Here is a 26,467-nt window from a genome sequence, read left to right as displayed (position 1 = left end):
TCAACTAGCATACATAACATGTACGCCAATACTCGGTAGATAAATACAAGCGTGACATTTGACATCACTATGCACCACACAGTGTTCTAAATTTCATATTTTATTTGAAATATGTTTTTTTTTTCTTTTAAAAAATATAATAATAAGGACGAATTACAACCGCCCCTTAAAACAAGTTTAAATTACGGAAAAAACCCTTTATGTTTGAGTAATTACAATCATCCAATAGATATATACTGTTATATACGTACACCCCTACGGTATCAAATTTACTTACTGGAAGATGAGTTTTTTCAAAAGACAATATATTGAGGGGTGGTTATAATATGTAACTACCCAAACAGATTTTTCGTAATTCTAACTTACCTTAGGGTAGCCGTAATTTTCTATAATAATAATAATAATAATAATAGTAATTTCAGAATTTCTTACTCTAAAATTAAACAAAATTTCTTTAAAAAACAAAAAGTTGATATTCCTGGCCCACAGGTCTATAGCCCAAACATAGATGGGCCTAAAGAAAAGCCCAATAAAAAAACACAACCATCAAATGTAGTTCGTCGTCAATCCAACAAACACGTTTTTAGTACATTCAACAAAATTCCATATTAACAATAAAAACACGACTTCATCACAGTATAATAAATCCCGGACTTTAATTGACACCACGATATATAACTCCAGGGCAAAGCTCCTCCATGCTGTCGATATTCCGAAACCCGTTGTACTCTCTCAAACAAGTCCACCGCCTACGCGACAAAAAATCCCGAAAATCATCTTCGTTGTAGAACGTTTTATCCTCCGCATGCACTGGCATCGGCCCCGTTTCCTCGTAGAAACAAACTTTTATAGTCAGCCCTGTAATCATAATAATATGAATCACATATCAGTTCATTAACCGTAACTGAATTGTTAAATGTCGTTTCAATTTTACTGATGCCGTTTTTGACTTCAAATGTGAGATTGTGGCCCCATTTTCAGTCCGAATTTGGAAAAAGTCGAAGCGCCAAAATTGTAGTTCTTTGAGTTGGCTTTCTAATCCAACTTGAATCGACTGGATCGGATGTCGGGTGAGAGAGATATGCGTGAACGAATGAATATTGATTTTTTGTTTTTGAAGTGTAACTCATTCATGCATAACTCTTTCTTCGAGATCCAATCTAGTTGATTCAAGTCGTATTAGAAAGCCAACTAAAAGAACTACAAGTTTTGTGTTTTAACTTTCGTCAAATTCCGAGTCAAAAATGGTCAAAAATCACATTCAAAAATCGAAACAATAATTAACATCTTCCTTAATGTAATTACACATTTAAAAAAATTTACCTTCATCTACGTGAAGAGTGTAGTTTCCGAGGGGCATATCTCTGTCGAGTGTTCTAACAACGTTGTCATCATCTTCCAACCAAAACGCACGCTTTGTCCTTAATCCGAAAGCCGATTTTATAGCTTCCTTAATACCATCTGCACTGCCATCGATTCCAATTCTCTTTGTAAAGTCCCCCAATTTAACTGTTATCACCCTTCCATCGTATGTATTCGTCTGTTCACCTGCCCAAAAAAAAAAAAACCCGAAACCCGAAAATCGATTACGAAAAATTACATAATTTAAATATTTAAAAAAAACCCATAAATAATATGCCGACGAACCACTTCTGGGAGTTTCTCTCCAATTCCAAGGAGAAGCACCGCTTGCTACAACAACCTCCGCAGCAGTTATGGCAAGAGGGTGTCCTTCGTGATCCAAGCGTCTTTCTAAATTCAGCGTCGACCTGCCGTTAGCTGTGTGCAGAAACTTTATTATTATTATTATTATCATTATTATTATTTTTCGGAATATTATTGAAATCGTAACTGGCTTCATCACAAGTTTGATAGGACAACACACCGAGATTAAGAGATGCATCTTTACACTATAACGTGATAAAAACGAGTTCAACGGTAGCATTTTATAGTATGCTGGATCTTACTCGTAATTTTTGACTTTATAGATATAATCATTCATCATTATGACTTTTTCGAGCTTAAAATGGTACTTACTACATATGTTTATATATAAACGGCTGCTGCTAGGATAAAATGAGCAATATTAAATCAACTAAAATAAAGTTATCGGAATCTAAAATACGAAAAATCTCTATGATTAGAAACATACCTTCCACGGGTCCAAAAGTAAGACTGGTATCATCAATACCTGCAAAGCCCAAATAATGTAACGAAGTTAATACGATTCGTAAAATATGGGGAAAAAGAATTAAAACCCTAATAACTTACCACAAGTTTTCGCCACGTAAAACTAACGTGCATGTAATTTTAGAAAAGGGACACTCGTAAACAAAATAAACGAAATCACAACATGGGAATTAATGTAGTGAATAGATAGATACACGAATGCTTTAATTACTTAACATCCATTTATGATTAATCACCCCTAAGACGGAAACCAACTTCTGCATTAGAATCTACGAGAAATTTCTTAAATATACATTCCCATGATTTCGAGAAATGGTGTGTCATCAGCTGATAAACGAACATTAAATTTGATCAAACAAACAAATTAAAACCAATTCATTACTGATTTTTTTTTTCCTGATTTGCTCGCCCGTAAAACATGAGCCAAAGTCACGTACGTGCATGCACGCACAAACTATAAACCCGCCCCGTTCATCCGTTCATCCGTTCATCCATCTATACCGAACGAACAAAATATATAGCTAGAATAGCACAGTGACACAATCAACGTTTAAACATTAAATTGTTCTCGAAATCATCTTCATCGATCCTTCAAGTGAAAACTGAATTTTGTTTGGCAAAAATAAAAACAGGTATATGATCGAGAATACCACTTCCATGCTACATTCACAAGCATACGAACAAAGGTCAAGCTCTGCGACGCTATCATCAGAAAACCACACTATCAAACCGCATAACCGAACAATTAAACGACGTGCACTAAAATTTAAATCACCGGCAAAGAAAACACGAAAACCCTATCGATATCGGAAAAAACCTGCATAAAACAATCGAAAATAGAAACCAAGTACTCCTTCCATATCTACCTCCATAATCCCCAAATTCATGATTAGAAACAATACCAGCAGACACATTCAACCAAAATAAAAATCGAAAAAAACGAAAAAACGAAATCGAGACCTTTATCGGCAAACTGCATAAACGAATCATCGACTTTAGGACCACCACCGCCACCACCATCTTCAGAGCTTTTCCAAGTGGGCCCATTTTTGCTCCTCTCCCTCAAAATTTCCTCAATTTCTTTATAACAATTCATCTTAGCAGAGCCACTGCCACCGCCATCTTGATTGTTCTGCTTGGCTTTCTTAAACTCCTTCAGCAAATTCCTCCACTTGTCGGTGCACATGGTTGGGGATCTGTCGAAACCCTTCTCCCTCATTTTCAGCGATATGTTATCCCACAGGTGCTTGTTCGATTTCGAGGTGTTGAACATCATATCGATTTCCTTGCGGAGCAAAATCAGGGCCCGGGTTTCTTCCTGGACCCACGTCTCGGCCCGCTTCTTCGGCGCGAGGGAGGACGATGGGTGGTTCGCCGAATTGTGGTTGGCGGCCGCGGCGGCGGATTCATCGCCGCCGCTGGAGGTGGCGTCGGCGGCGGCGGCGGCGATGTGGTGGATGATCATGTTGCTGCTGTGGTGGGGAGCTTCTTGTTTGTCGCCGGTGTAGAAATCAATGGCGGATTCAGGCTGCGGTTGGGGTTTCTCAGACATGTACATGTTTTGAGGTTTGGGGGTTTTCAGTAGTGTTTGCTAAAATGAAGAAGAAGAAGAAGAAGATGGTTCAGATAGAGACTAGAAAATAGAATTGTTGTATGAGAATCTTTATGTTTGGTTACAAGGTTAATAGGGATAATCTGCCCGTTTGTTATTCCAATTTTCAATCCCAATTTTCGCTATTTTGGGGAATTGTTGTATGAGAATCTTTATGTTTGGTTACAAGGTTAAGAGAAAAGGAAATTTCTTTTTTTTTTATTGCAAGGAAGGAGGATAGTTTATTTTTGTTTCAAAAGTCAAAATTACTAAGATTTTAGGACAATTACACTAACTTTATAATCTCATAATTCGATTTGCCTATTTTTTCAGATTCCATAAATTTAACTTTGGATAAAGTCAAAAAGTCTGAAATCTTAAAAAATAAAAATAAAAAACACATGTATGAAAAATAAATTTATAAGAACTTATTACATTTTAATATTTTCGATCCAACTATGATCCACTCCATATTTTGAGGAGTCGTTTATGATTTGTTTGTTTTCACATACAAGAATTGAAATACAGTAAAACCTCAATAAATTAATACTCATATGAATTAATAACCTCGTGAAAAACTTGAGGACAACGTGTTAAAAAACATCGTGACAAGTTCTTATTGATGAAAATATCCAAAGTACAATGTGGCAATCAGAAGTTCCAAGAATAATAAATATAGATATACATATGTATGTATGTATATATCATATATATAAAGCAAGCTTATAAAGTCATACAAACATATAAGAAACAAAAGCTGCACCAAGAGCTTCCTGCCCAAGGAAGAATTGGCATTTCGGTAGACGATTCGGTGCATAATCCACAGACGATACATATTTCCAATCTCGAGTTTTACCAAATCTGGGTAGAAGATTCGGTGCGTAATCCACAGACAGACGCTACATAATTTCAATCTCGAGTTTTACCAAATCTCAGTAGAAGATTCGGTGCGTAATCCAAAGACGCTACATATTTCCAATCTCGAGTTTAACCAAATCCACTCGTACAACAAATATCCCAAAAAAACTTCCACGTTGAAGCAAAAGCACGTAACTCACCTCACAAGTAAGTACACAAAGACCGTTTAGTTGCAAAAAACAGAGCCACATTTCTTTCTTGCCTTCCCTTTTCCTCTCACTCATCTCCTCCTCCGTTTCTCTTCCATTCATCTTTTTTCTTTTTTCGGTTATTTTTTTCTTTTTTTGTTTTTTGAGGATGACCCTTTTTTTTTTCCTTTCTTTTTTTTATTCGCCATCTTTTGACTAACGTAAAAATGAAATTTCATCACCAAACCACAACTTCAGTGATAAAATGGCTCGTGCAAATCCGCACACGAGTCAGCTTCTTTAATCTCCAGCCTTTCTTGGTACAGTAACGGCGGCTCAAAACAATCTAAGCAAATCATATCCAGACAGAAAGTTTCTTCATATTCATTATCATTGATACACCTTCCACACTGAGCGCACCTCGGTATACAAAGCGTGCAACCTCTGCAAGCCGGAGAAGAGGCCCTGTCTTTAACCTGACAATCCTCAGATGGACAATCGTAAACCAACTTATAATTCTCACATTTCGGACACATTTCAATGTCTAATGCTCGATCATCGTCAAAGGGGAGATACAAATTTCCTCGGTGAAAAAAAGGTGGGTTCTTATGGCTTTCAAGCCCGTCTCGGTTGGAACCCAACAATAACTTGAACTCTTCGAATCGTTCACGTGTCACACCGGCGATTCCACCAATCCTCAGGTGCTTTATGCCTCGGAAACCTTTAACAGAGTTATGAATCTTGATATTACTCAATATGCCTTCAATTGTGAGCCTTGTAGAGCCAGGAACAAACAGCTGCATTGTGCATTACCAAATTTAGACATGAGTTCAGCATATAACTTATAAGGCATGCACACAAATTTGAGGAAAATAATTAAATATCCATTAAATGAGAAAAAAGGTGAAAACAGGTCGGGTATCCCTGCGTACTCATATTATCCAAATATGACCGAAACTAATTTGGTCAAAGCAAAATCATCGTTAAAAAAAGTAACATAAGCATAATAATTTGGATATCCATGCTAACTCTCATTCTCCAAATACGACCAAAAACCAATTCGATTTTAGCAAAATCATCGTGAAAAGCAAATTTTGCATTTCAATGGTAACAAACAAGAACCCAATTCAATCACACCTTAAGAGACAGACGCACATGGAGGAAAAAAACAAGGAAAAAATTCAAATAAGTGGAGCATCATTAGAGATTAGCACGTCTGTTATAAACAAGATAATAAAACTGTTCATAAATCCCACCACCAAAAGAAGCATCATTACTTAAAAAGAAAAGAAAAAAACATTAAAATCAGTATAAATAGGTAAAAGTTAGACTGCTGACCTTAATTAATCGTGTATTAGTTTCGAGTATGCGCCTTATACCATCATTCGTTACTTTGGGGCACCGCATTACGCTCAGGCATTTCAATTTACCTTGAGCCCTGCGAGCCAATTGCAAAAGAAGATCATCCGTGATCTTTTCATTCAGAGGTTCGTGAATGTGTATACTCATCCACAATAAGGGGTCGCCACGAACTGCAGAACATAGCGACCTACAAACCCTCTCGACTGACAAAAGGTCCTTCACTCCAAGATATCTTAAAGCAAAAAACATAGCTTCGTGTGGCGCTGCTTCAGATTCGTTAGCAACATCCACTTTTTCTCCAAAATGCAGCTCGGAACTAGTATCGCTAAAGTCCAGTATACCCTCCCTATTGCAGGCTGGTCGGAATCCCTCTCGGCCATGCTGATTTGGATTACTAACTGTATTCAGCTCGGCGCGAAACTGAACACCATCCATGAATGAATTGATATCCATATAAAATTTCTCATAACATTGAGGATTTCTTAGAAAAGACCCAATGCCGACATTGAGATTATCGCCGAATCGATTATTGCCACAAAATGGTTGAAACGCGGAGTAATGTTTCCAAATCAAACTGCATCCAGCAGAAAAACCGTAATCCTCTGGGACGGATATTCCGATATTGCCCCTCGTGAATCCACCATAGTCAAAGCGCAGGTCCTCAAGCCATCCTGTGAGGGCAGTGAAGGTATTCCCCATACCCATCCTAAACGGATCGATGGGCAAACGGTTAACAACATCATCGATATTAAACTCCGGCGAGCCGTTATTGTGAACTCGATCACTCGTACAGTTGAAATACCACTCCTCCATTTCTCCCCAACTCGTACTCCATGGCCTCGCATAACCTTCATCGATCGTTTCAGAAACACCCTCAGCAAGACAAGCACTCACATTCATCATAGGCGAGAACAAATTATCTTCGGAGACGTGAGCTGGAAACGAGGGCCGATGCGAATAGTTCAAAGCCATCTCAATCTCTCTGCAGAGAACCTAGATTTCTTATATTTCACTATTTTCCTCTTTCCTAATAATCCCAAAGAGAAAAATGGAAAACACTAATACACAACAACAAAAGATTTACTCTTTTTTTTCTTTCTTTTCTTTTTTTTTAATTCAAACTAATAAAAAAGTTCCAGAACAGAAATCCCTCGATTTTCAATGGCAGACTAAAAATATAGCACCAAAAACTTCACAGAGTATTTCTCGTAGTAAGGAACCGAAAAAATACAGCCTTGCTATCAGCTACAGCTATCAAATCAATCAAAAAAACTGTAACTTCTCTTATATACAAAGAGAATCAATGAATTAATAATGAAACCCTAGTGCTTCAGAAGAATCTTACAAACCCTATCCCAACGGTCAAAACGAAAAAAACTTCTATATACGTAATCGCGAAACTCGTCAAAAATTATTATTACACGTACAAAAATACAAAAAACACCTGATCTCTTCCGTCAAAAACCCAAACCCTAACCTTTCCACCACAGCCGATTTGAGATGTATTGAGGATGATTCGGCAAGGAAATTAGAAAAAAACAAGATTAAAAAAAAAAATATTCTTCACAGATCAAAGATTCAAACGGAAGTGGGAAGAGAAAAAAGGAAAATAATTTTTACTTTGAAAGGCAAATAATGAATGAGGGGGGGGTCGTTAGGGTTAAAGGGGGGTGGATTTTAGGGAAGGTATGGGGGGCCAATTGACACGTGTGAGGGAGGGAAAACGTTTTTCGCGGTATTCTCTGATGGGGAGTGATAAATGGAAATCTCGCTATTTGGATTTTGAACGATTCTTTTGGGTGTGGAAATTAATTAATTAAATAAATAAATAATAATGGTTGGTCAAAAGTTGTGGATCTATTGGAGAAAAAATAGGGATTAAATTAATGGTTAGCTAAAAAAGAAGGTTTGTTAGTGAAATAAGTAGTAATCTTTGAATTTTATAGAAAAATAGGATTTGTTTAATGAATTGTATTTTCCAATTGAGGGTTTGACCTAATATGACAAATTTATTTTAATTTTAATTAAATTCGAATTCCCTTGTGAACTTTTTTTAGGTACAGTTCGTTGTACATGTTAGTTGATTATATTTTTGGATAACGTGTTTTACGTGTTATAATAGATTTCTAGGACTCCGGTGTTTACTTTATCGGATGATTTTTTTTGTATGTACAAGTTGGAATTTTATTTAACCTTGTACGATCGTCATTTAATAATAATAATTATTATTATAGCTAAATCAAGCTTTTGTCGAATCGAACACAAACTAAGTTTGAGAAATTTAAGTTGAGCTTCGTATCTTTGATTTCATCTCTTATTAATAATTAAATACAATGTCCTTGCATATATACTTTTCCATTCTAATCAATTTTACCTCGTACACAAGTTAAGTATATAGAATAATACTAGTACTTTACTCGTACGATGCATCATGAAAGTACTTCACGAGTACTCATCATTAAAATCAATATTTTATTTTAAAAAAAGTCCTCAAAATAGAAAAATCAATAGTTGATATGAAATTAAAAAAAAAAAAAAAAAAAACCTGTTTCAGATAAGGTAAGTAATGAATTAAACCAAAATAAGTGAAGAAAAACTAAATACCGAAGGATTAATTTCCGTGTACGAAAAATGAAGACGAATACATCATCGGTCCAAAACTCGATCAATCTTTAGGAAATTAAAAAAAAATATACCACATAGAATATAGTTAGAATGCCACATAGACATGTCATTTGTCGTAATTTAAAGGCACCGGATTTCATCATGGATCAAAGTTAATTAAACACAAAGCAAAGTAGGCCCATATTCAAATTATTATTAAAATTAAAGAACACGGGCTGTTGGGCAGCAGGCCCATATTCAAATTTTTATTTTTTAATTTTCAAAAATATAAATAAATAAATGCATTTATTTCTATTTTCAAAATTTGAATTGACTAACTGACTGAGCATCACCATAGATGGATAGAACGCCCAACTGTTAGTACTAAAGACAGGTATGTAGGAATTTAACCAGAGTTAAGGAAAACCAAAAACCAAAAACTAAAAAACAAAACCAAAATATTATATTATATTACATTAAAACAAACACGGTGAAATCTCAGAAAGCTGTCTGCAGACTGCAGCTAAGAAAATCAAGAACAAGGAAGAAGATCACTGTAAATTTCTGAACTATTTTGCAGTATAATTTTTATTTATTTATTTATATTCGAGTGTGATAATTGTAGCTGCTGCTTATTCAATTTTTGTTTGCGAAATTGGGTAACTTCGAGTTAGGGTTTTCAGTTTCTTTAATTGGGAATTTAGTGGGTTTAATTGATCTTTGGTGGATTGTGAGCTTCTGCAATTTGGTTTTTTTTTTTAATGAGAAAAAGGGGTTTTGGCCCCCCATCTTGGAAAAAAATGAAGAAAAAGGCCCCCCTTTAGATTCTGATAAGATTTGGTTCTGCTAGAAGTGGGCTCTCTGTTGATTCTGATAAGATTTGGTGATTCTTGAAATTTGAAGTTATTGTCGAGATTTTGAGAGGGGTTTGTTCGATTTTTTCGGTTACTTTTAACCGAAAAATGATCAAACAGATTCTTGGTAAGATTCCAAGAAAGCATTCGAAATCGGCCGGAGAATCGAATTTTTCTGCGAGTTCTAGTTTAAAGCGAAGCGACGGAGCTACTACGACTACTATATCGGCTCCTTACTCTGCTTTCGACATTGCGAATAATAGTAGTAATCTGAAAGTCAACAACAGTTCAAGATCGTCGAACGAAAATTCAGTCGTTCCCACTTCGTACGAAGCACTGCCTAGTTTTAAGGATGTCCCGACTTCCGAACGACAGCACTTGTTTGTCTCGAAGGCGATGATGTGCTGCGTTCGGTTCGACTTTACGGTCCCCACAAAGAACCTCAGAGAAAAAGATCTCAAAAGGCAGATACTATTGGAGCTCGTCGAGTATGTAGCTTCTGCAAACGAGAAATTCACGGAAAATCTCATGCTCGAAGTCGTTAAAATGGTATCTGCAAATATATTCAGAGATTTCGCGCCTCGACCGAGAGAGAACAACAACATACTATTAGACAGCCTCGATTTCGAAGATGAAGAGCCCCACATGGACCCCGCATGGTCCCACTTGCAAGTCGTGTACGAACTTCTCTTAAGATTCATTATTTCGCCAGAAACAGATGCGAAGATCGCCAAGAGATTTATCGACCACTCATTCGTGATGAAACTGCTTCATCTCTTCGACTCGGAAATCCCGAGCGAAAGGGAGTATTTAAAAAGTATACTCCACCGAATATACGGGAAATTCATGGTGCACCGCCCCTTCATCCGAAAAACGATCAACAACATATTCACTTCTTTCGTTTTCGAGGAGGAGAAACACAACGGGATCGCAGAGTTTCTCGAAGTATTCGGCAGCATAATTAACGGATTCGCTCTGCCTCTAAAAGAGGAGCACAAACTATTTCTCGTTCGGACGTTGATTCCTCTGCATAAACCGAAATGTTTGGCGATGTACCACCACCAATTGTCATACTGCGTCACGCAGTTTGTCGAGAAAGATTTTAAGCTGGCGGATATTGTTGTAAGGGGATTGATAAAGTACTGGCCTGTGACTAACAGCACAAAGGAACTTTTGTTTCTTAACGAGCTTGAGGAGGTTCTAGAAGCAACACATGCGTCGGAGTTTCAGCGGTGCATGGTGCCTTTGTTCCGCGAGATTTCGTCTTGTCTGAATAGTTTGCATTTCCAGGTATGTACGTATAATATGTATATGTATTGTTTGTGTAATCCGGTGTTTCGTTTTTTTGCATTATAGTTTGAGCTAATTCCAGCTAAGGGTCGATTAAAAGCTTTGTTTGGTATAATGTATTGTTTGATTATATATCGTGTTCGTGTAGATATGATCGATAAAGGTTAAGTTTTTAATGACGCATTATGCGAACTATTGACTTTCTTGAATCATCCGTTTTACTACCCCCGTTTCATATTATTTGTCGCTATATATTAATCTTTTTTATTTCACATTATTTGTCACGTTAGAGTTCCAATAATGCAATTTTTCGTGTGTTACCCTTTTACGCATTAAATATCTCTTTTCACGTTATTAAATGGTAAAGGTTATTTTAGTCTTTTATTATGTGTCTTTCCCTAAAATTCAATAATATTTAATAACTTTCTTAATACGTGTGTAAAAATCTTAAACGACAGCTATTATAGAACGGCGGTGGTATGAATAATTTCCCATCAAAATTTACTAATGATTATTTACATTCATTTACCTGATTTTTCTCGTTTTTATTTTCTCTACTTTTCAGGTGGCGGAAATTGCGTTGCTTTTGTGGAACAACGATCACATTGAGAACCTAATAAAGCAAAACCGCAAAGTAATATTGCCTATTATTTTTCCTTCTTTAGAAAAAAACGCTAGGCAACACTGGAACCAGTCTGTTCGTAGTTTAACCCTAAACGTACGCAAGGTTTTTTACGATATTGACCCTGATCTGTTCGAGGCGTGCCAGATCAGATTCCAAGAAGATGAATCCATGGAAAAGGAGATCGAAGAGAAACGAGAATCCACTTGGAAACTTCTAGAAGAACTTGCTTCGAAAAAAGTTGTAAGCAACGAAGCTATTCTTGTCCATTCAACTACATCGGCTTCTTAGGACGAGTTGGTACTTGTTTTTAATCGGTTTGATCGAATATTTCCCTTTTTTTTCGATTATTTTTTTCCCCTGTTTTGTTAGGGTGTGGAGAAATTTGTTTTTACCTTTTAAACTTGTAAGCTTAAATGTATAATTATTAGTGCTATATAATTTATATCCATATGAAGAAATAAGTTTAATAATTTGAGAGATGCATTTTTTTTACTGCCTCGTCTTTACTTTGTTTGCAGATTTATTGATTTTAAATGTTGAAGTGACGTGTACTAATACGAAGTACTGCCTCCGTTCCTAAATATTTGTCGTTTTTCACCTTGGTACACGTCTTAAGAATCTCAATAAATATGTCTTAATTACATGAAAATAGATATAGATAGACCAAAATACCATTGTCTACTAATTAATGTAGAAAGAGTATTGGAGAGTTACTAATGGTATAAAGGAAAAATATGTAATTAATGAAGTACTTAAATTATAAGGTCTATTAGATATAACCCCCTTAGACATTCAAATAATAAGGGTAGACCCAAACTTAAATTTGCCATTTTGATAAAAACCCAAACTTTTCTAAATTCCATAAGTACCCTCAATCAAATCCCACAAATTCCGTTACTTTACCTTTTGAAATAATATCAAACTGAATAATATGTTTGTTTGAAATACTAATCAATTAGGGTAATTTTCCTTATTATATGAAAACGATTAGGGTAAATAATAGTATATATGAAAAAATAATAATATATATGGAAACTGAATAATATGTTTGTTTGAAATACTAATCAATTAGGGTAATTTTCCTTATATCATGTAATAGACTATCTTATTGATCTAATTCGACTATGGATCTCGTTAATCGACTATGGATCCCGTATTATTCAACCACATAGTATATTAATAATTTCAATATGGTACATTAATCTGCTATGATAGTATATTACGGTTATAGTAATGATATGAAATTGTGTTACAAACAATATACCACTAAAATGACAAGAACATTGAGAACAAAACCAACGTAAAGTATTCCAACATAACCAATAAAATAGTACATTAATAATCTCATAATTTCAATTTAGGGCTTTGATAAAATACATAAAACACATCATAACACAATCAAACCAATATGTCGAGTTAAAAAACTCTAGTACATTAATAATCTCATAATAGTATAATAAAATGATAATGGTAGTATCATAAGGTATTCATAATAGTATACTACTGTATTACAACGGTTTAACACTTAACCGAAGTTACCGAGCCATTACATCGTAAACACCTCTTTATAGCAACCAACCCACCAAACCTCAACAAAATCCGTAGGAAATTCGCCATCGAAAAAACCTAAAATCATGAAACAAAATAAAAAATGCAGAATACTAAAAAATGATTAAATAGACTGCAAATACATTTGAATGACAATACATTACTAAATTAAAAAAGACTACGAAATATATTTTAATGTACTACCGAGCACACTAAAATCGACTGTTGTAAACAAATAAACCAACTATCAATATGGATCAAACTCATGAACTCGACCACATCAGACATTTATTTCGATTATTGCATAAACCAACTACGACGCTCAAATAAAACAACTCTGGTCCGACTGCGTGAACCATCCTCTTATAACTCTGTGAATCCTCTTCCAAACAAACATCATCAGCCAAAAATAACGATGTATATGTGACGACGTAATTTTGTTAAAAAACGTTCTACTTAATAGAATCAAGTATCAACACAACTCTTAAAAATGTCTAACCACCGTACACGACAACCCTGGACATACAGCGAAAATAAAAAACAAAAAAAAACGTACTCATACCCGCTTAACAACGTACAACAATGAACGCTCAAATCCGATCCTATTTCCACGCCGGTGAAAAAAATCTTCAAAGACGATAGAAAAACGATGAAACGCTGGAGAAAATCTTCAAAACAGATTGTACACGATTTGATAGAAACGGCCAATAAACTCACGTAAATTTATTCCGTGATTTTAGGCAACGTATCAGCAAATCTCATATCACGTAGTTAAGGAAATAAATGCCGTTCAAAAATAAAACAGGGGTATTAAAGGGAAATTATATAATATATTTTGCCAAGTTGGCAAATTTGAGTGTATCTCAAAAAGGGAAAAATTAATTGGATCTACCTCATTAGAAAATATGAACAAGGGGGTTATCCCTAATAAACCCTAAATTATATGTGACGTAGTATTATCCAGACCGGTATGAATTTACGTGCATTTAGATTATGTTTTGCAAAAGATTTTGTAAAAGTAAAAGATGATGACCGTAAATATTCACGAAGAAACCTTAGTTTTCAACTTATTTATGTGAAATATCTTGAACGATCAATTTAGAAATAAAATGACATATATATTGTTCGGATTCGGTTTGCCGGATTTTCTGTCATAAGCTCAACGTCAGTTTGGATCTCCTCACGTCAGTGTTTGATGTAGCCAGAACCACGATCGGCCTTAATCCCTGCAATACCGAGAGGGGCAAGAAATAAGGATACCTGGCATAAATCTTCTTCTTGGGCCTACTATAAGACTTGGGGCCAAGTGTATGGGTCTCAACTCGAATTAATACATACGTGATGATTACGGGACCCAGTAAAAATGGAAAAACCCGATCGACAGCGCAATAAAAGTTTAGAAAGCCCATGAGGACAATTTTGTCCATTTCAAATACAAACAAAGTGATCCAACCAAAACCGAATCCATACATACATATCGATAACATACTTATATATTTCAAAATATAAATAAATACATAGATATATATAAAAGAAATTAAACTTGAAATATCTAATTACTTTTGGCAAGTTACAAAATCTTTGGTTGGTAAAATGAATTCTTGCAACTCCAAATCAGCTTCAAATTTAACCATATCCTCTTTCTTCAAGTTAATCCAAGCTTCTATTCCATTCCCAGTAGCTGTATCCATTAAAGTAACCAGATTCTTGTATGACATCACGGCTGACCCGACCCGAACCGGTTTGCCCCACCCGAAATCGGCTTCGTACAGTGGGAACCTACACAAGCTCGTAAAGTTAAACGTAACCAGCTCACTTTTGTTGGCTTGAGCCATTCTCTCTTTAAGGAAATTCAGATGCTTATCCCCTTCCCTGAGCCGAGCCATGTACTCTCCGTTGACGGCTCCTATGGCTTCCCTGACCTTCTGCATGAGCTCGTAGCCGCCGTCAATCGAGCCGCCGTCGCCCACGGCTGGCATGGCTATAGCGAGCCGGCTTATGTTCCCGAAATGGCTGTCTGACAACGGCGGCTCGAGCCGGTTTCTTAGATTCACGGCGTGGAGCACCGTGTAGATTTTGTTGGGTTCGGGTTTCATCTCCGTCGCGGATATGAACCGCGTCCATATGAACGCCGACAAAGCCTCCACCCGCGTCGGCCGCCGCTCGCCGGCGGCGGCTGCGGCGGAGTATCTTTCTCTGAGATCGGAGATTTTCGAGGCGGGGAAAGTGAAGATCTTGGTGTCGAGTTCCTCCTCCTTCACGATTCCCGTACCGGCCTTGTATCCGGCGACGTCGCGTGGCGGGAAAATCGCCGCCGCCTCGAAAACCGGCGGCGCGGCGGCGGCGCTCTCGTTTCTGGCGGCTGCGGCCCACGCGTTGGCGAACAGGAAGAACGACAGCGCGTCGGCGATCTTGTGGGAAACCAACACTCCGACGGCGACTCCGCCGCACCGGAAGTAGGTGGCCTGAACGGCGACGCCGAGATTCTGCAGGTCGTTCAATTCGTACGGAAGAAACTTGTTCATATTCCTCGGGATCGGATTCGTAATGGCCTGCGAAAGATCACAGTTGGTTCGAGCTTCGAAGAACGGCGCACCTTGGTCGCGGCAGTCCACGTAGGCATCGCTGACGAGGCGGCCGGCCAGTGGGTGGAAGGTGGAGAGGGCTTTGGACAGAGATTTCTTAAGGTGGTCTGATTTTTGGGAGTTGGTATATTTTGTGTGGGGTGAGTAGAAGTAAACTAGGGGCATGAAAGTAGGAGGGGCAATTTGGTCAAGAAATGAAAGATGGTATTTTTCAAGTGATTTTGGTGTTGGAGGAGATGGCTTTATTATTTCTTTTGAAATTATTTCAATCTCCATTGTTGGTCGTTTTGCAGTAGAAAATCTTGTGCCTCCAAAAATATATATATATGCACAAAAATGATTAGCTGTATATTAATTAGTGTGAATGCATGAAATTTGGGGATTAAAATGTGAACTAGTGTACTATAAATGTGGTTAGGTAGGCAAATTGCCGCTATCAGTTGGCCATACGTGTGCAGTAATCTAGTACTTCGTTTCTTAATAATTGTCTCTTTTCATCTTTAACTAGTATTGAAAAACTCAATAAATACAGCTTGTTATAGTAAAATTACACTAAAAAGATTATAATAACCTTTATCATTTAATGATGGGCAAAGTACAGTTTACACCCCTGAACTATAGGGGTTGTACCAGTTTGCCCCCTTGAACTACAAAACGTCCCAAATACCCCCCTATATTTAAATTTTATTTGTAAATGCTGACGTGGCACTTTGACTTTATAATTTCTAGCTATTTTTTATACATTTGGACATTTTGTGACTACTTTACCCCTCTATTCAATTATATATATATATATATATATATATATATATATATATATATATATATATATATATATATATTAAAGCTTTTTCACTGAATTTTTTTTTATTTTGTCAAGATTTTTTGCTCTATATTTTCGGGTTTATTTTCTCGTATTTCCGTTTTTCTTCTCATTATTTAACCACTAAGCCACTGTTTTTTTCTTCTAAAATTTATTAAAATGTCGAGTAACACAAAATTTTTGTACTTCGTGGTACAAGACATCTTATAATGCACAAAAATCACCCCCAAAGTTATGCATTTAATTAAGGGCATAAACAAAAAATGCACAAAATTGAACAAAAGGACAATTAGCAAACATATTGAATCCAAAAATTAAACACAATTAAGAAAATCATGCAAACCATAAATTTACTTCGTCACAAATTCATAACAAAATCAACAAATACAACACGTATTAATTATATAATTATGAAGTTTCTTACAACAAACCCCCAAGGGCAGAAAAGTAATTGCACATTTAAATTAAAAGTGTTAATAATTTAATGGTTGACCATAAACTCGAGGGGTGTATTTGGGACGTTTTATAGTTCAGAGGGGCAAACTGGTACAACCCTTATAGTTCAGGGGTGTAAACTGTACTTTGCCCTTTAATGATTTATAAAAAAGAGTTAATACTTAGAGTTGAATTAATAAAATTGAAGCAGGAAGATATCATCTAATATATACAGTATTAGAAATGTAAAGTGACATATGAAACATAAATATTTTTCAAAAGTGACAGTTATTTATCGATAAATAAAAATGTACATATATATATATATATATATATATATATATAGTATATATATGTATCATTATCCTTGATTCTGCATTTTTTCAAATGTTAAACATAAATGGAAAGATGATGGAAGACTTTGAAATTTTGAGCCATTTTATTTGCCTTTTTATTAATAATAATTAATTAAATTAAATTATTATTAGTTCATGACTCCATCATATAGCATGCATGTATGTACGTACTAAACTAGAGTACTGCATGCTAAGCTACTATTTTGTTAATTCAGTTTAATTTGTCCCATGCATGTATGTATGTATGTATGTATGTACACATGCGTCAAATGTACAATGAGGGCGGCCGCTGACGTTGTCTGTACTATTACTATAGAGTATAGATTGTGGTGAGAGCGCCACGTGGCGATCCATTAGATGCGGTGAAGTTGGATGGTTTGTGTGTTTGGTTCCTTAGATCCATTGATAAAACTCATCAATCCAGCTTATTTTATATATATATATATATATATATATATATATATATATATATATATATATAATCCTTTTACTGCAGAAATTAAGTTTCTTCTTATTGCCATATTATATGCTGTCAAAATCTTTACTTATTCGGCGAGTGGATATAAATTAATGATTGGAGTGTGGACTAATCAAGTAATTAGGAATATAAATATAATATGATCATATCAACATCTGTTAATGATAACTGCAACATCACATTCACAATAGTACTATAAATTAATGATTAGTGTTTAATGATAAACTAAAGAGAAAGGTTGACCAAGAAGAAGCCCATGTATTTTGGGCCTTATCGATGAATTACAATGTTAAATCATGGCCCAAATTGAAATATATCCCATCCCAATTAACTTCCAAATTGAAGTATATCGTGTAAATTAGTGGTGGCAATTAAGCCGTAATTAAGCCGTGTGAGGCTGTGAGCTGAGCTTGAGCTGACTCAAGTTCATATACTATCGGACCTTGTATTTTACAATTTTACAGCCGAACATGTTAAAAATCTAGAATACCCGTGAAGAGCAAAACAAGAAGAAAAAAACAATAATCGTAACCGTACTATGTTCCTGAAAACAAACTCGGCTCGTAAATTAATCGGATTTAATAAAATGCCTCAAAAGAGTCTGCTCAAATATATGTTTAATTGTACCATATAAAGATTAAAATATAAGCCACCTAAGCTTGCCAATTTTGTAATAATACTAACAAGAATCACATCTAAAGATTTGATACACAGAACTTTCTCATAAACAATTTTATTTATTTATCATAAAACAATTCCTTGATGAATAAGTGTTGTCTCCCATGAACAAAGCTGCCTAGTTGTAAAACCTTTCATTCTTTGTACTTTCTGCTAAAGTTCATCACCACCACCATTCTTTACAGGCACAAACATAACGAAACGAAAGAAAAACATGTCAACGACAAAAAACTCGCACGTCTGTTCATTCAATCATTTGTTTGCAAGACGACGAATTGAATATATATTATAGTAATTAAGAAAAAGCACAATTATATTATTGCATTAGTTATATATATAAACTAAAGCATGCATGATTGTTTTGTCTTTTGTTTTCGAACTCAATTATCGGTTTGATCTGTGGATTAGCTGTAAGAGAATCTTGGTTTCGACTTTCCATATATAAAAACCAGCAGCCCATTAATTAGTTTCTTTGTTAATTACTCTGCATTAATTCTGAGATTAATAATGGGAAGACAACCGTGTTGCGAAAAGTCGGGACTGAAACGAGGTCCGTGGACGATGGAAGAAGACGATAAACTCATGCACTACATCCTCAACAACGGTATACAATGTTGGCGCCTTGTCCCGAAACACGCAGGTATATTAATAATAATACATTTAATTAATTTAGATAAAAATGATTAATCACAATAGATATGTATATATGTTTCTTGATAATAATAACAATGTAGGTTTGATGAGATGTGGAAAGAGTTGTAGACTGAGGTGGATAAACTATCTTCGGCCCGATCTAAAGAGAGGCGCGTTTACTGAAGCAGAGGAAGATATGATTATCGAACTTCATTCTCGATTAGGAAACAGGTAAGGAAAAAAACATCAGAAGTTAGTACTATAATTGTTTTTGTTTTCTTGATTCTGAGTAGGGTGTGAACGAGCTTAGCGCTCGAGCCGAGCTCGGCTATTTTGGCAGGCCTCGAGTCCATTTTGTTGAGCTCGAGCTCATCGAGTATTTTTTTTTGCTCAAGCTCGAGCCGATTTATTAAAATTATTTATATTATAATAAAATAAAAATTACAAAATAAATTATGAACTGTAATTATATATATTTTTTTAATTTTTATATGTTTTTTCTATACTATTATTATAATATTATCTATTATTAAAAATAATATATAAAAAATAAAAAATAAATAAAAGGAAGGCTCGCAAGCCGGCTCGTGAGTTCAAGAACAACAAAAAAATGGCTCGAGCTCGACTTGTCAAAAAGCTCGAGCTCGAAAAACTCGAATTTGAGCTCGAGCTCTTTTCGAGTCAACTCACGAGTCGGCTCAGCTCGATGACCACCCCTATTTCTGAGTCATGTTTGAGTTTCTTACAACAACCATTTTGTTTGATCATGTTTTTTTTTTGGTACTAGGTGGTCCAAGATTGCTGCACATTTTGGCGGGAGGACAGATAATGAAATAAAGAACCATTGGAATACAAGGATCAAGAAGAGGATGAAACTCATGGGATTGGACCCGTTGACTCACAATCCCATATTGTTTGACCAAACTAAAGCAGATCAAGATTCTATTACAGAGAGTGTTGAAATTCATCAAGAATTGGAATTTCAAGAAAGTAATTTGTCACTCCCACCTCTGGAAGATTATCAAGTTCAAGAAAAGGCAGAAGTGTCTGCCTCAAATGAAGAAGAACGAAACGATGTAACGAACTCGATTATGTTCGGAAACGAAGATTTTTCGGTGGATTGTTATTACCAGAGTTGGATGGATAACCCCTTTTTCTGGGATGGTTTCACCACTTTGACAGATAATTTTCCATGACAAAAAAATTTACTAGTGAAAACCATCTTTGTATTTAAAGTATTTGAAATCATGGCTATCGTATCTGAATATATTGCCCTATATATCATTTTCCGCCACATATCGTACCGTATCATTTAAACATTTACGTGTCGTAAGATATTTGACTAATAGATTTAAATTCAAGTTTCAACATTAAATTATTAACTAGATCAAAAATCATAGTTTTTAGAAATGCTAGTGTCGATTTTATTACATTTCCTAACAAAAATTGCTTTTATCTTAAGCATTTTTTTTGTGGTTTTTGCTTTAATTAAAAACAAAAAAAAATTAATGCCCCGAAAATCGCAGAAATCACCCCGAAATATACTGAAAATCGCACAAATCATCCTTAAATGTGCTGAATATCACATAAATCACCCCTAATGCGCTGAATCGCACAATCACCCTCAAAACAAATATCGTATGTCGATATCGAGCGATATTTGATTCGTATCGTATCGCTATATCGATCGATATTTGATTACAATCGATATAAATATATATATATGCCAAGTTGCATCGTTTCCATGAAAATTGTATTGTGCCCTTCTTTAATTCCCACTGAAAAAAACTATTAACATTTTAACTGGAAAAGAAAATCACTTGAATAACAAAACGGTGTCGTATTAAGACATCCTTAAAACAAGAACATCTAGAGAAGTCCAGAGAAAATGAAAAAAACTCCACAGCCTCGTCTCTTCCAGAATTTTCCGAATGATCCTTTAAATGCTTATATGCATCTCCTATGTTTGCATCGCACAAATCAAGATTCATCAATCTATAACAATTCCTGTAAAATAATTTGCAAATGGCCCACTGTTTATCAAACATGTTAATCTCCCAACCCACGTTTCTCTGTCCGAATCTCTCTCCTTCGAATTCAAGATTATCGAGCTCCAGAAACCCGAGCAGAAATGGCGGCAGAATCAGTGTAGTGAAATCAATGGCGGATGAAGGCAGAGACAATCTTGATTATCTGCAGAGACAACAACAAAACCAACACCCCAAGAAAAAATCAGCCCCACTCGCCCCGATGCACGCGCTCGTTCAACATTCTTGAATTCATTTCCCTTTTTTTTTTCTGACATTATTTTATTTCTCCAGGTTTGTGGGACAGGTTTCCGACAGCAAGAACAGTGCAGCAAATGCTGGAAACAATGGAGAGAATAGTGGACGACGGCCCTTTCGCCTACGGCGGCGAATGGCGGTCTCCGCCGCCGCCGCCGCCGCGTACGCCGTGGGAGATTAAGGAAGGCGAAGCAGATTACAAGATGAGGTTCGATATGCCTGGGATGACGAAAGATGACGTCAGGATCTGGGTTGAGGAGAATATGCTGGTTTTAAAAGCTGAGAAATCGGCCAAGAACAAGAACGATGGTGAAGATGAAGACGGCGGCGATGAGTGGCCGGTGAAGAGTTATGGGAGGTACAGTAGCAGAATTGCTCTGCCGGAAAACGTTGAGTTCGAGAAGATTAAGGCTGAGGTTAAAGATGGTGTCTTGTATTTAAATATACCCAAGGCTAAAACTTCTCCCAAGGTTTTTGATGTCAATGTGCAGTGATCATTTGAGTGTTGTGTAATAAAGATTTGATTTTTATTGTTTCTTGAATTTTAGTAAAGATGATACTATTTCATATAAATTTACCCAATGAAATTGCAAGTTTATTAATTAGTCGGGTATTAAATTAGCAAGCTTCTAGATTGAATTTAGGGTGAATTACGATCGTAATGTCAAATTAAAGATATGATTTTTATTGTTTTTCGAATTTTCAAGATGATACTCCCTACGTTCCTTATTAAGTGTCGTTTTTGGCTTTGCACAAGGATTAAGAAGCTCAATAAATGTGTCTTGATTTTAGGTAAAATATATTAGAAAGACTAAAATAACCTTGATTATTTAAGGATGTGATAAAAGAGAGTTAATACCTGTAGTTGAATTAATAAGGTTAAAACAGGAAAAAATGCAGTATTGGAAATATAAAGCGACAGATAATATGGAACAAAAATATTTTTAAAAAGAGACAATTATTGTGAAACAGATGGAGTATTTCGTGTAAATTAGCCGACAAAGTTGGAAGTTTATTAATTGGTCGGGTACTAAATTAACGAGTTTCTACTTTAAATTTTGGGTATGTGTCGGATTACGAAAAAACCCCTCTTATTTGGGTAATTACAACTATCATATAAACTATTAATTTTCTTACACGTTCATCCATAAGTTCAATAAAACTTTCTAGGTTTTGAAATGTTTTTTAGTTTGTATTCGTTTTGTTCCAAATACAGTTTCTAATACACCACAATTTGATAGTTACAAGCCACAAGGCACATCTTATAATCATTTTATTTCAAAATGTGGAGCTCGAATGGGATAAAACGGATATAAACTAGAGAATATACCATATAATCTAGACGATTCCTCTGAATTTGATACCACAAAAACAGACGTGTAAGAAAATTCATAGTTGAGAGGTGATTGTTATTAACCAAATAGAAAGATGTTTTTTTCGCAATTTAACCTTATAGCAGAGGTGATCGTAATTTACGCTTAAATTTAATAACACCATGTCTTAACATCAATATGTTCACTAAAAAAGCAGAAGAAAGCTAGTTTCTTTACACCACAGGCAACTCAAAAATGTTAGAAAGTCACCTTTTTTTTTCTTCATTGGAAGATAACCACTTAACCAAACAAGCAAAAAATAAAATATATATGTCCTACTAATAATTATCACCAGCAAATTAGATCATGCAAACAGACCTTGATCTATTACATGATATTCCACCGATTCACCGGGACCCACGGAAGAATCGAACTTCAACGAATCATACAAGTGCGGCGGAACACCGTCAATAAGTTCTTGATTATCGTACCCGATATAAGCATTGATCGGAGGATAGAAATCACCTTGCGGCGAATAATCATTGAATTCTTCATCCCACAACCTAATAGCAGCTTCTGCTGTTGAAGGAGCTGCGAGAACATCGAAGCTGTGGGGCCCGTTTGTGTTCCAAGGCGTGGGGCCTGTTTGTGCTCGTTTATCGAACGTGTATTCGGAATGGAAATGTACTGTTTTATTACCATCTTTCTTGATCAACTCGAGAGGTGGAGCTTCACTATTCCAGGAGTAGTGAACTTGGATTTTGGGTTCGGATTTTACGTCCGGATAAAAATCGGTCCTGATTGAGGCACTGGTTTTTGCGAAATCGTTTTCGTCGCAGATTTTTTCGGCGTAAGTTTCGTTAGGTAGAATGTTTTGATGTGCAGAAATAGAATGATCTTTCGAAAAGATATCCAATTCTTTGGTGCTACCGAAGGTGGATTTTAGCTCGTTTTCTTTCTGCAACCTGCTCAAGTAGAGTCGATACTTCTGAAAACATTAAAGAAGAGTTCCTTAGGGTTCCACAATTGTCAATTTTGTGTGTGTGTGTGTGTGTGTGAGAGAGAGAGAGAGAGAGAGAGAGAGAGAGAGAGAGAGAGAGTAGGGTGAAAATCGAAAAAAATGGACTGGAATTAGCACTTTCGGAAAAATTCTATTTTTTTCGAAAATGAGAAACTAATTCTAATTCCATTGCAAAAAAAAAGGAGAAAATCGGAATTTCGGAAATTGGAAAGAAAAAAACTTGTTCCAAAATCGGAATTTTTTGGATCAGAATCGGATGAAATCGGAATTCCCCTTTTTGTAGTCACCTATTATATAAAATACATAACAATTTGATACTTAATGTGTAATTTTCAGAAAAATATCGGAGATTTGAGAAATATTTTTGGAAATTAAAATCGGATCGGAATTTGGAATCTAATATATATTCGATTATGTTCCAATAAAACCATAAAAATCAGAATCTGAAACCGAAATCGCTAGAATTCGGAAATTCCGTTCCAATTTCCACCCGTGTGTGTGAGGGAGAGATAGAAAATTGAAACCGAAACCGAAACAAATCGAAAGGAAAGATAGCATTTACCTGCAAGTGACTAGCAACATTCTCTCTTGTTAACCATGGCACTCCCATCAAGTCAAGTATTTTTTTCGGTCCAACTTCTGTCAAAACAATATCAAATCAAATCCCGTTTTTCGAACAAAATAACGTCACAAAATAAATCAAAACTTACTTTCGAATCCGATCTGGTTCACAGCCCTAACAAACTTCTGATGAAGATCAACGGTCCAAACGACTCTAGCTTTCTTAGCGGACGAAGAAGATTCACCGCACACTCGATCATCGTACTTACTATCAACGTCTTTTCGCTTCTTCCCGGTAATAAAATCTCCACTAAACAAGAATCCATCTTCGAATTGCTCGGTCCCACATCTCATCATATTATTAATCTCCTCTATACTTTCGTAGCCTTCGATATCTCTCACCTCGTGTATTCTTTTCCTAAACACATGTTGCCATATGTTTCGAAGCTCCTTCATTCTTATTGGCTTGAGGAGATAATCGCACGCACCGTGTTGAACGCCTTTCATCACCCTGCTCGTTTCTCCATCAACCGACATCACTGCATTGATTTTTTTCGAATTTATTTTTTTAAATTTTCGGACAAGAAATTCGGAAATATAAATATGTAAGAGAAACGAAAAACTGACTTATGACAGGTAGATCCATTTCGAGACCAACGTGTTCTAGAAGCCTGAAACCGTCCATGTCGGGCATGTTGACATCACTTATTACAATGTCGAATCCGTCTTTTCTCTCTCGTAGTAAGTTTAGCGCATCTCGCGCCAAATTGCATGTTGTCACTGAAACTCCACAGAAAAAATAAAAAAATGGAGTTTTAGAAGGATCAAATTCTTTTGTCGAATTACAACGAAAACGAGGCGATTAATTTTTTTTTTATAACCGAATTAGAAAGAAAGATCCTAATTTTGTTAGTTTTTTTTTATTTATAACTGAAATTTGCTAGAATTATTATTATTCAACTCCATGATAGCTTCAATTATTGGGTTTCAAGTATATCAAACCGAAACCGAACCCAAAAACCCGAAAAACCCGAAAACCTTTTTTTAAATTTATTATGTAATTGTTTTTCTTTTGCAGTTACACTCTAAGCCCTAAACACAAAATCTTCCACCATCTAGAAAAAACAGAGCACTAAAACCCCCAAAAGTGAGTGAGAGAGAGAGAGAGAGAGAGAGTCAAACATATGAAGCAGCAGCTTTACCCAGAAAAAACAATATTAAACAACAAACAAAATCAATTCAACAGAACAGAGCATAAATACAAAAGGGCAATTGCATTTCACCAAATTAAAGCAAAGGGGGGAAATTTATACAATTAAAAAAAAAAAAGAAGAAGAAGGAATTACCTTCATAGTTGCACTTCTTAAGCATCTTTTCAAGAATCTTGAGCCACGTAGGATCATCGTCAACCACAAGAACCCTAAGACCCGCCGGAAAACATTCAGTCCTCGGCGAAGAAAACCCACTTGATTCCATCATCAGATTAGTGATCAGTCGGAAGCTAAACAAACATCTACATACAATTATGTACGTGTAGGGTTCATATATATATATTATGCTACATACTGTATGTACAAGAGAGAGAAAGAGAGTGGAAGAGAGGAAGAGAGAGAGAGAGAGGATTTTTAAGGGGGAAGAGATCTAGAGAGAGAATGAAAGAATATTTGGCGCCGGCTATGTAGCTTGGAGTTAACGGTCTATGTGGACACCATACAGTCATACTCCATACTCCATTTTTGGATTATTTCATTGCAATATTATTATTACTGCATCTTAAGTATTTAATCCAACATAAGAAAATATAATATTATGATAAATTAAGAAAACCCCCCTACACTTAGACTAAATTATGAAAAACATCCCTACATATCCGTAATTATCAAAATCCCCCGAATTTTTGTTTTTGGTCTTACACTGACCCCCTTAAGTTGTGGTTGTTTACGTAATCCTTTTGATTTTAGGAAATATTTCCCAAAAAAGGCTGATATAACCCTGTCGATAGATTGAAGATAGCCATGCACATTATTTCAAAAATTGCATATATATGAAATGATGGTTCATATTAGCAATCGATGAAAAAGAGGTTAATGTAAAATGTATATCAATGCCACCTACATTTAAGAGGCTGCTCTTGGGGGTAGAATCGATATTTTTTGGGGAATATTTCATAAAACAAAAAGAACACGTGA

General features: G+C 35.7%; 7 protein-coding genes across 11 annotated transcripts; 3 read left to right on the top strand and 4 right to left on the bottom strand.

The window, feature by feature from the left end:
* Positions 1–424: 424 nt before the first annotated feature.
* Positions 425–3,938, bottom strand: LOC105974677 (trihelix transcription factor GT-4). Its single transcript, XM_012999802.2, has 5 exons — positions 3,151–3,938; positions 2,153–2,191; positions 1,648–1,779; positions 1,324–1,548; positions 425–858 (listed from the first exon to the last, which is right to left on the bottom strand). Exons 1-5 carry the CDS (start codon positions 3,746–3,748, stop codon positions 656–658), a joined length of 1,197 nt encoding a protein of 398 aa, XP_012855256.2. The 5' UTR covers positions 3,749–3,938; the 3' UTR covers positions 425–655.
* Positions 3,939–4,374: 436 nt separating this feature from the next.
* On the bottom strand, positions 4,375–7,842 carry LOC105974609 (F-box protein SKIP14). The gene is made up of 2 exons (XM_088818432.1): positions 6,166–7,842; positions 4,375–5,624 (listed from the first exon to the last, which is right to left on the bottom strand). Exons 1-2 carry the CDS (start codon positions 7,159–7,161, stop codon positions 5,082–5,084), a joined length of 1,539 nt encoding a protein of 512 aa, XP_088674558.1. The 5' UTR covers positions 7,162–7,842; the 3' UTR covers positions 4,375–5,081.
* A 1,338-nt stretch (positions 7,843–9,180) lies between these two features.
* On the top strand, positions 9,181–12,054 carry LOC105974608 (serine/threonine protein phosphatase 2A 59 kDa regulatory subunit B' eta isoform). 2 transcript variants are annotated; one of them, XM_012999722.2, is made up of 2 exons: positions 9,181–10,937; positions 11,503–12,054. In XM_012999722.2, the coding sequence occupies exons 1-2, from the start codon at positions 9,756–9,758 to the stop codon at positions 11,848–11,850; spliced, it is 1,530 nt and encodes a 509-aa protein (XP_012855176.2). In that variant the 5' UTR covers positions 9,181–9,755; the 3' UTR covers positions 11,851–12,054. The 2 variants fall into 2 exon arrangements, with proteins under 2 accessions (XP_012855176.2, XP_088674577.1); XM_088818451.1 differs by having other exon boundaries at positions 9,242–10,937; positions 11,707–12,054.
* Positions 12,055–14,666: 2,612 nt separating this feature from the next.
* On the bottom strand, positions 14,667–16,122 carry LOC105974733 (stemmadenine O-acetyltransferase). The gene has a single exon (XM_012999876.2). It carries the CDS (start codon positions 15,969–15,971, stop codon positions 14,667–14,669), a length of 1,305 nt encoding a protein of 434 aa, XP_012855330.2. The 5' UTR covers positions 15,972–16,122.
* A 2,732-nt stretch (positions 16,123–18,854) lies between these two features.
* Positions 18,855–20,398, top strand: LOC105974745 (transcription factor MYB20). The gene is made up of 3 exons (XM_012999891.2): positions 18,855–19,105; positions 19,200–19,329; positions 19,886–20,398. The coding sequence occupies exons 1-3, from the start codon at positions 18,973–18,975 to the stop codon at positions 20,292–20,294; spliced, it is 672 nt and encodes a 223-aa protein (XP_012855345.2). The 5' UTR covers positions 18,855–18,972; the 3' UTR covers positions 20,295–20,398.
* A 320-nt stretch (positions 20,399–20,718) lies between these two features.
* HSP21 (heat shock protein 21) lies at positions 20,719–21,918 on the top strand. Its single transcript, XM_088818452.1, has 2 exons — positions 20,719–21,350; positions 21,418–21,918. The coding sequence occupies exons 1-2, from the start codon at positions 21,124–21,126 to the stop codon at positions 21,875–21,877; spliced, it is 687 nt and encodes a 228-aa protein (XP_088674578.1). The 5' UTR covers positions 20,719–21,123; the 3' UTR covers positions 21,878–21,918.
* A 965-nt stretch (positions 21,919–22,883) lies between these two features.
* On the bottom strand, positions 22,884–26,034 carry LOC105974742 (two-component response regulator ORR26). 4 transcript variants are annotated; one of them, XM_012999889.2, is made up of 5 exons: positions 25,625–26,034; positions 24,906–25,058; positions 24,428–24,817; positions 24,280–24,356; positions 22,884–23,684 (listed from the first exon to the last, which is right to left on the bottom strand). In XM_012999889.2, the coding sequence occupies exons 1-5, from the start codon at positions 25,755–25,757 to the stop codon at positions 23,061–23,063; spliced, it is 1,377 nt and encodes a 458-aa protein (XP_012855343.2). In that variant the 5' UTR covers positions 25,758–26,034; the 3' UTR covers positions 22,884–23,060. The 4 variants fall into 4 exon arrangements, with proteins under 4 accessions (XP_012855343.2, XP_012855342.2, XP_088674557.1 ...); XM_012999888.2 differs by having other exon boundaries at positions 24,906–25,064; positions 25,625–26,026; XM_088818431.1 differs by having other exon boundaries at positions 24,280–24,353; positions 25,625–26,026.
* Positions 26,035–26,467: the final 433 nt, after the last annotated feature.

This window comes from Erythranthe guttata, chromosome 5, assembly GCF_056151865.1.
Source record: "Erythranthe guttata isolate IM_541 chromosome 5, IM_541, whole genome shotgun sequence".
Taxonomy (NCBI): domain Eukaryota; kingdom Viridiplantae; phylum Streptophyta; class Magnoliopsida; order Lamiales; family Phrymaceae; genus Erythranthe; species Erythranthe guttata.
This window is presented reverse-complemented; position numbering and strand designations above follow the sequence as displayed.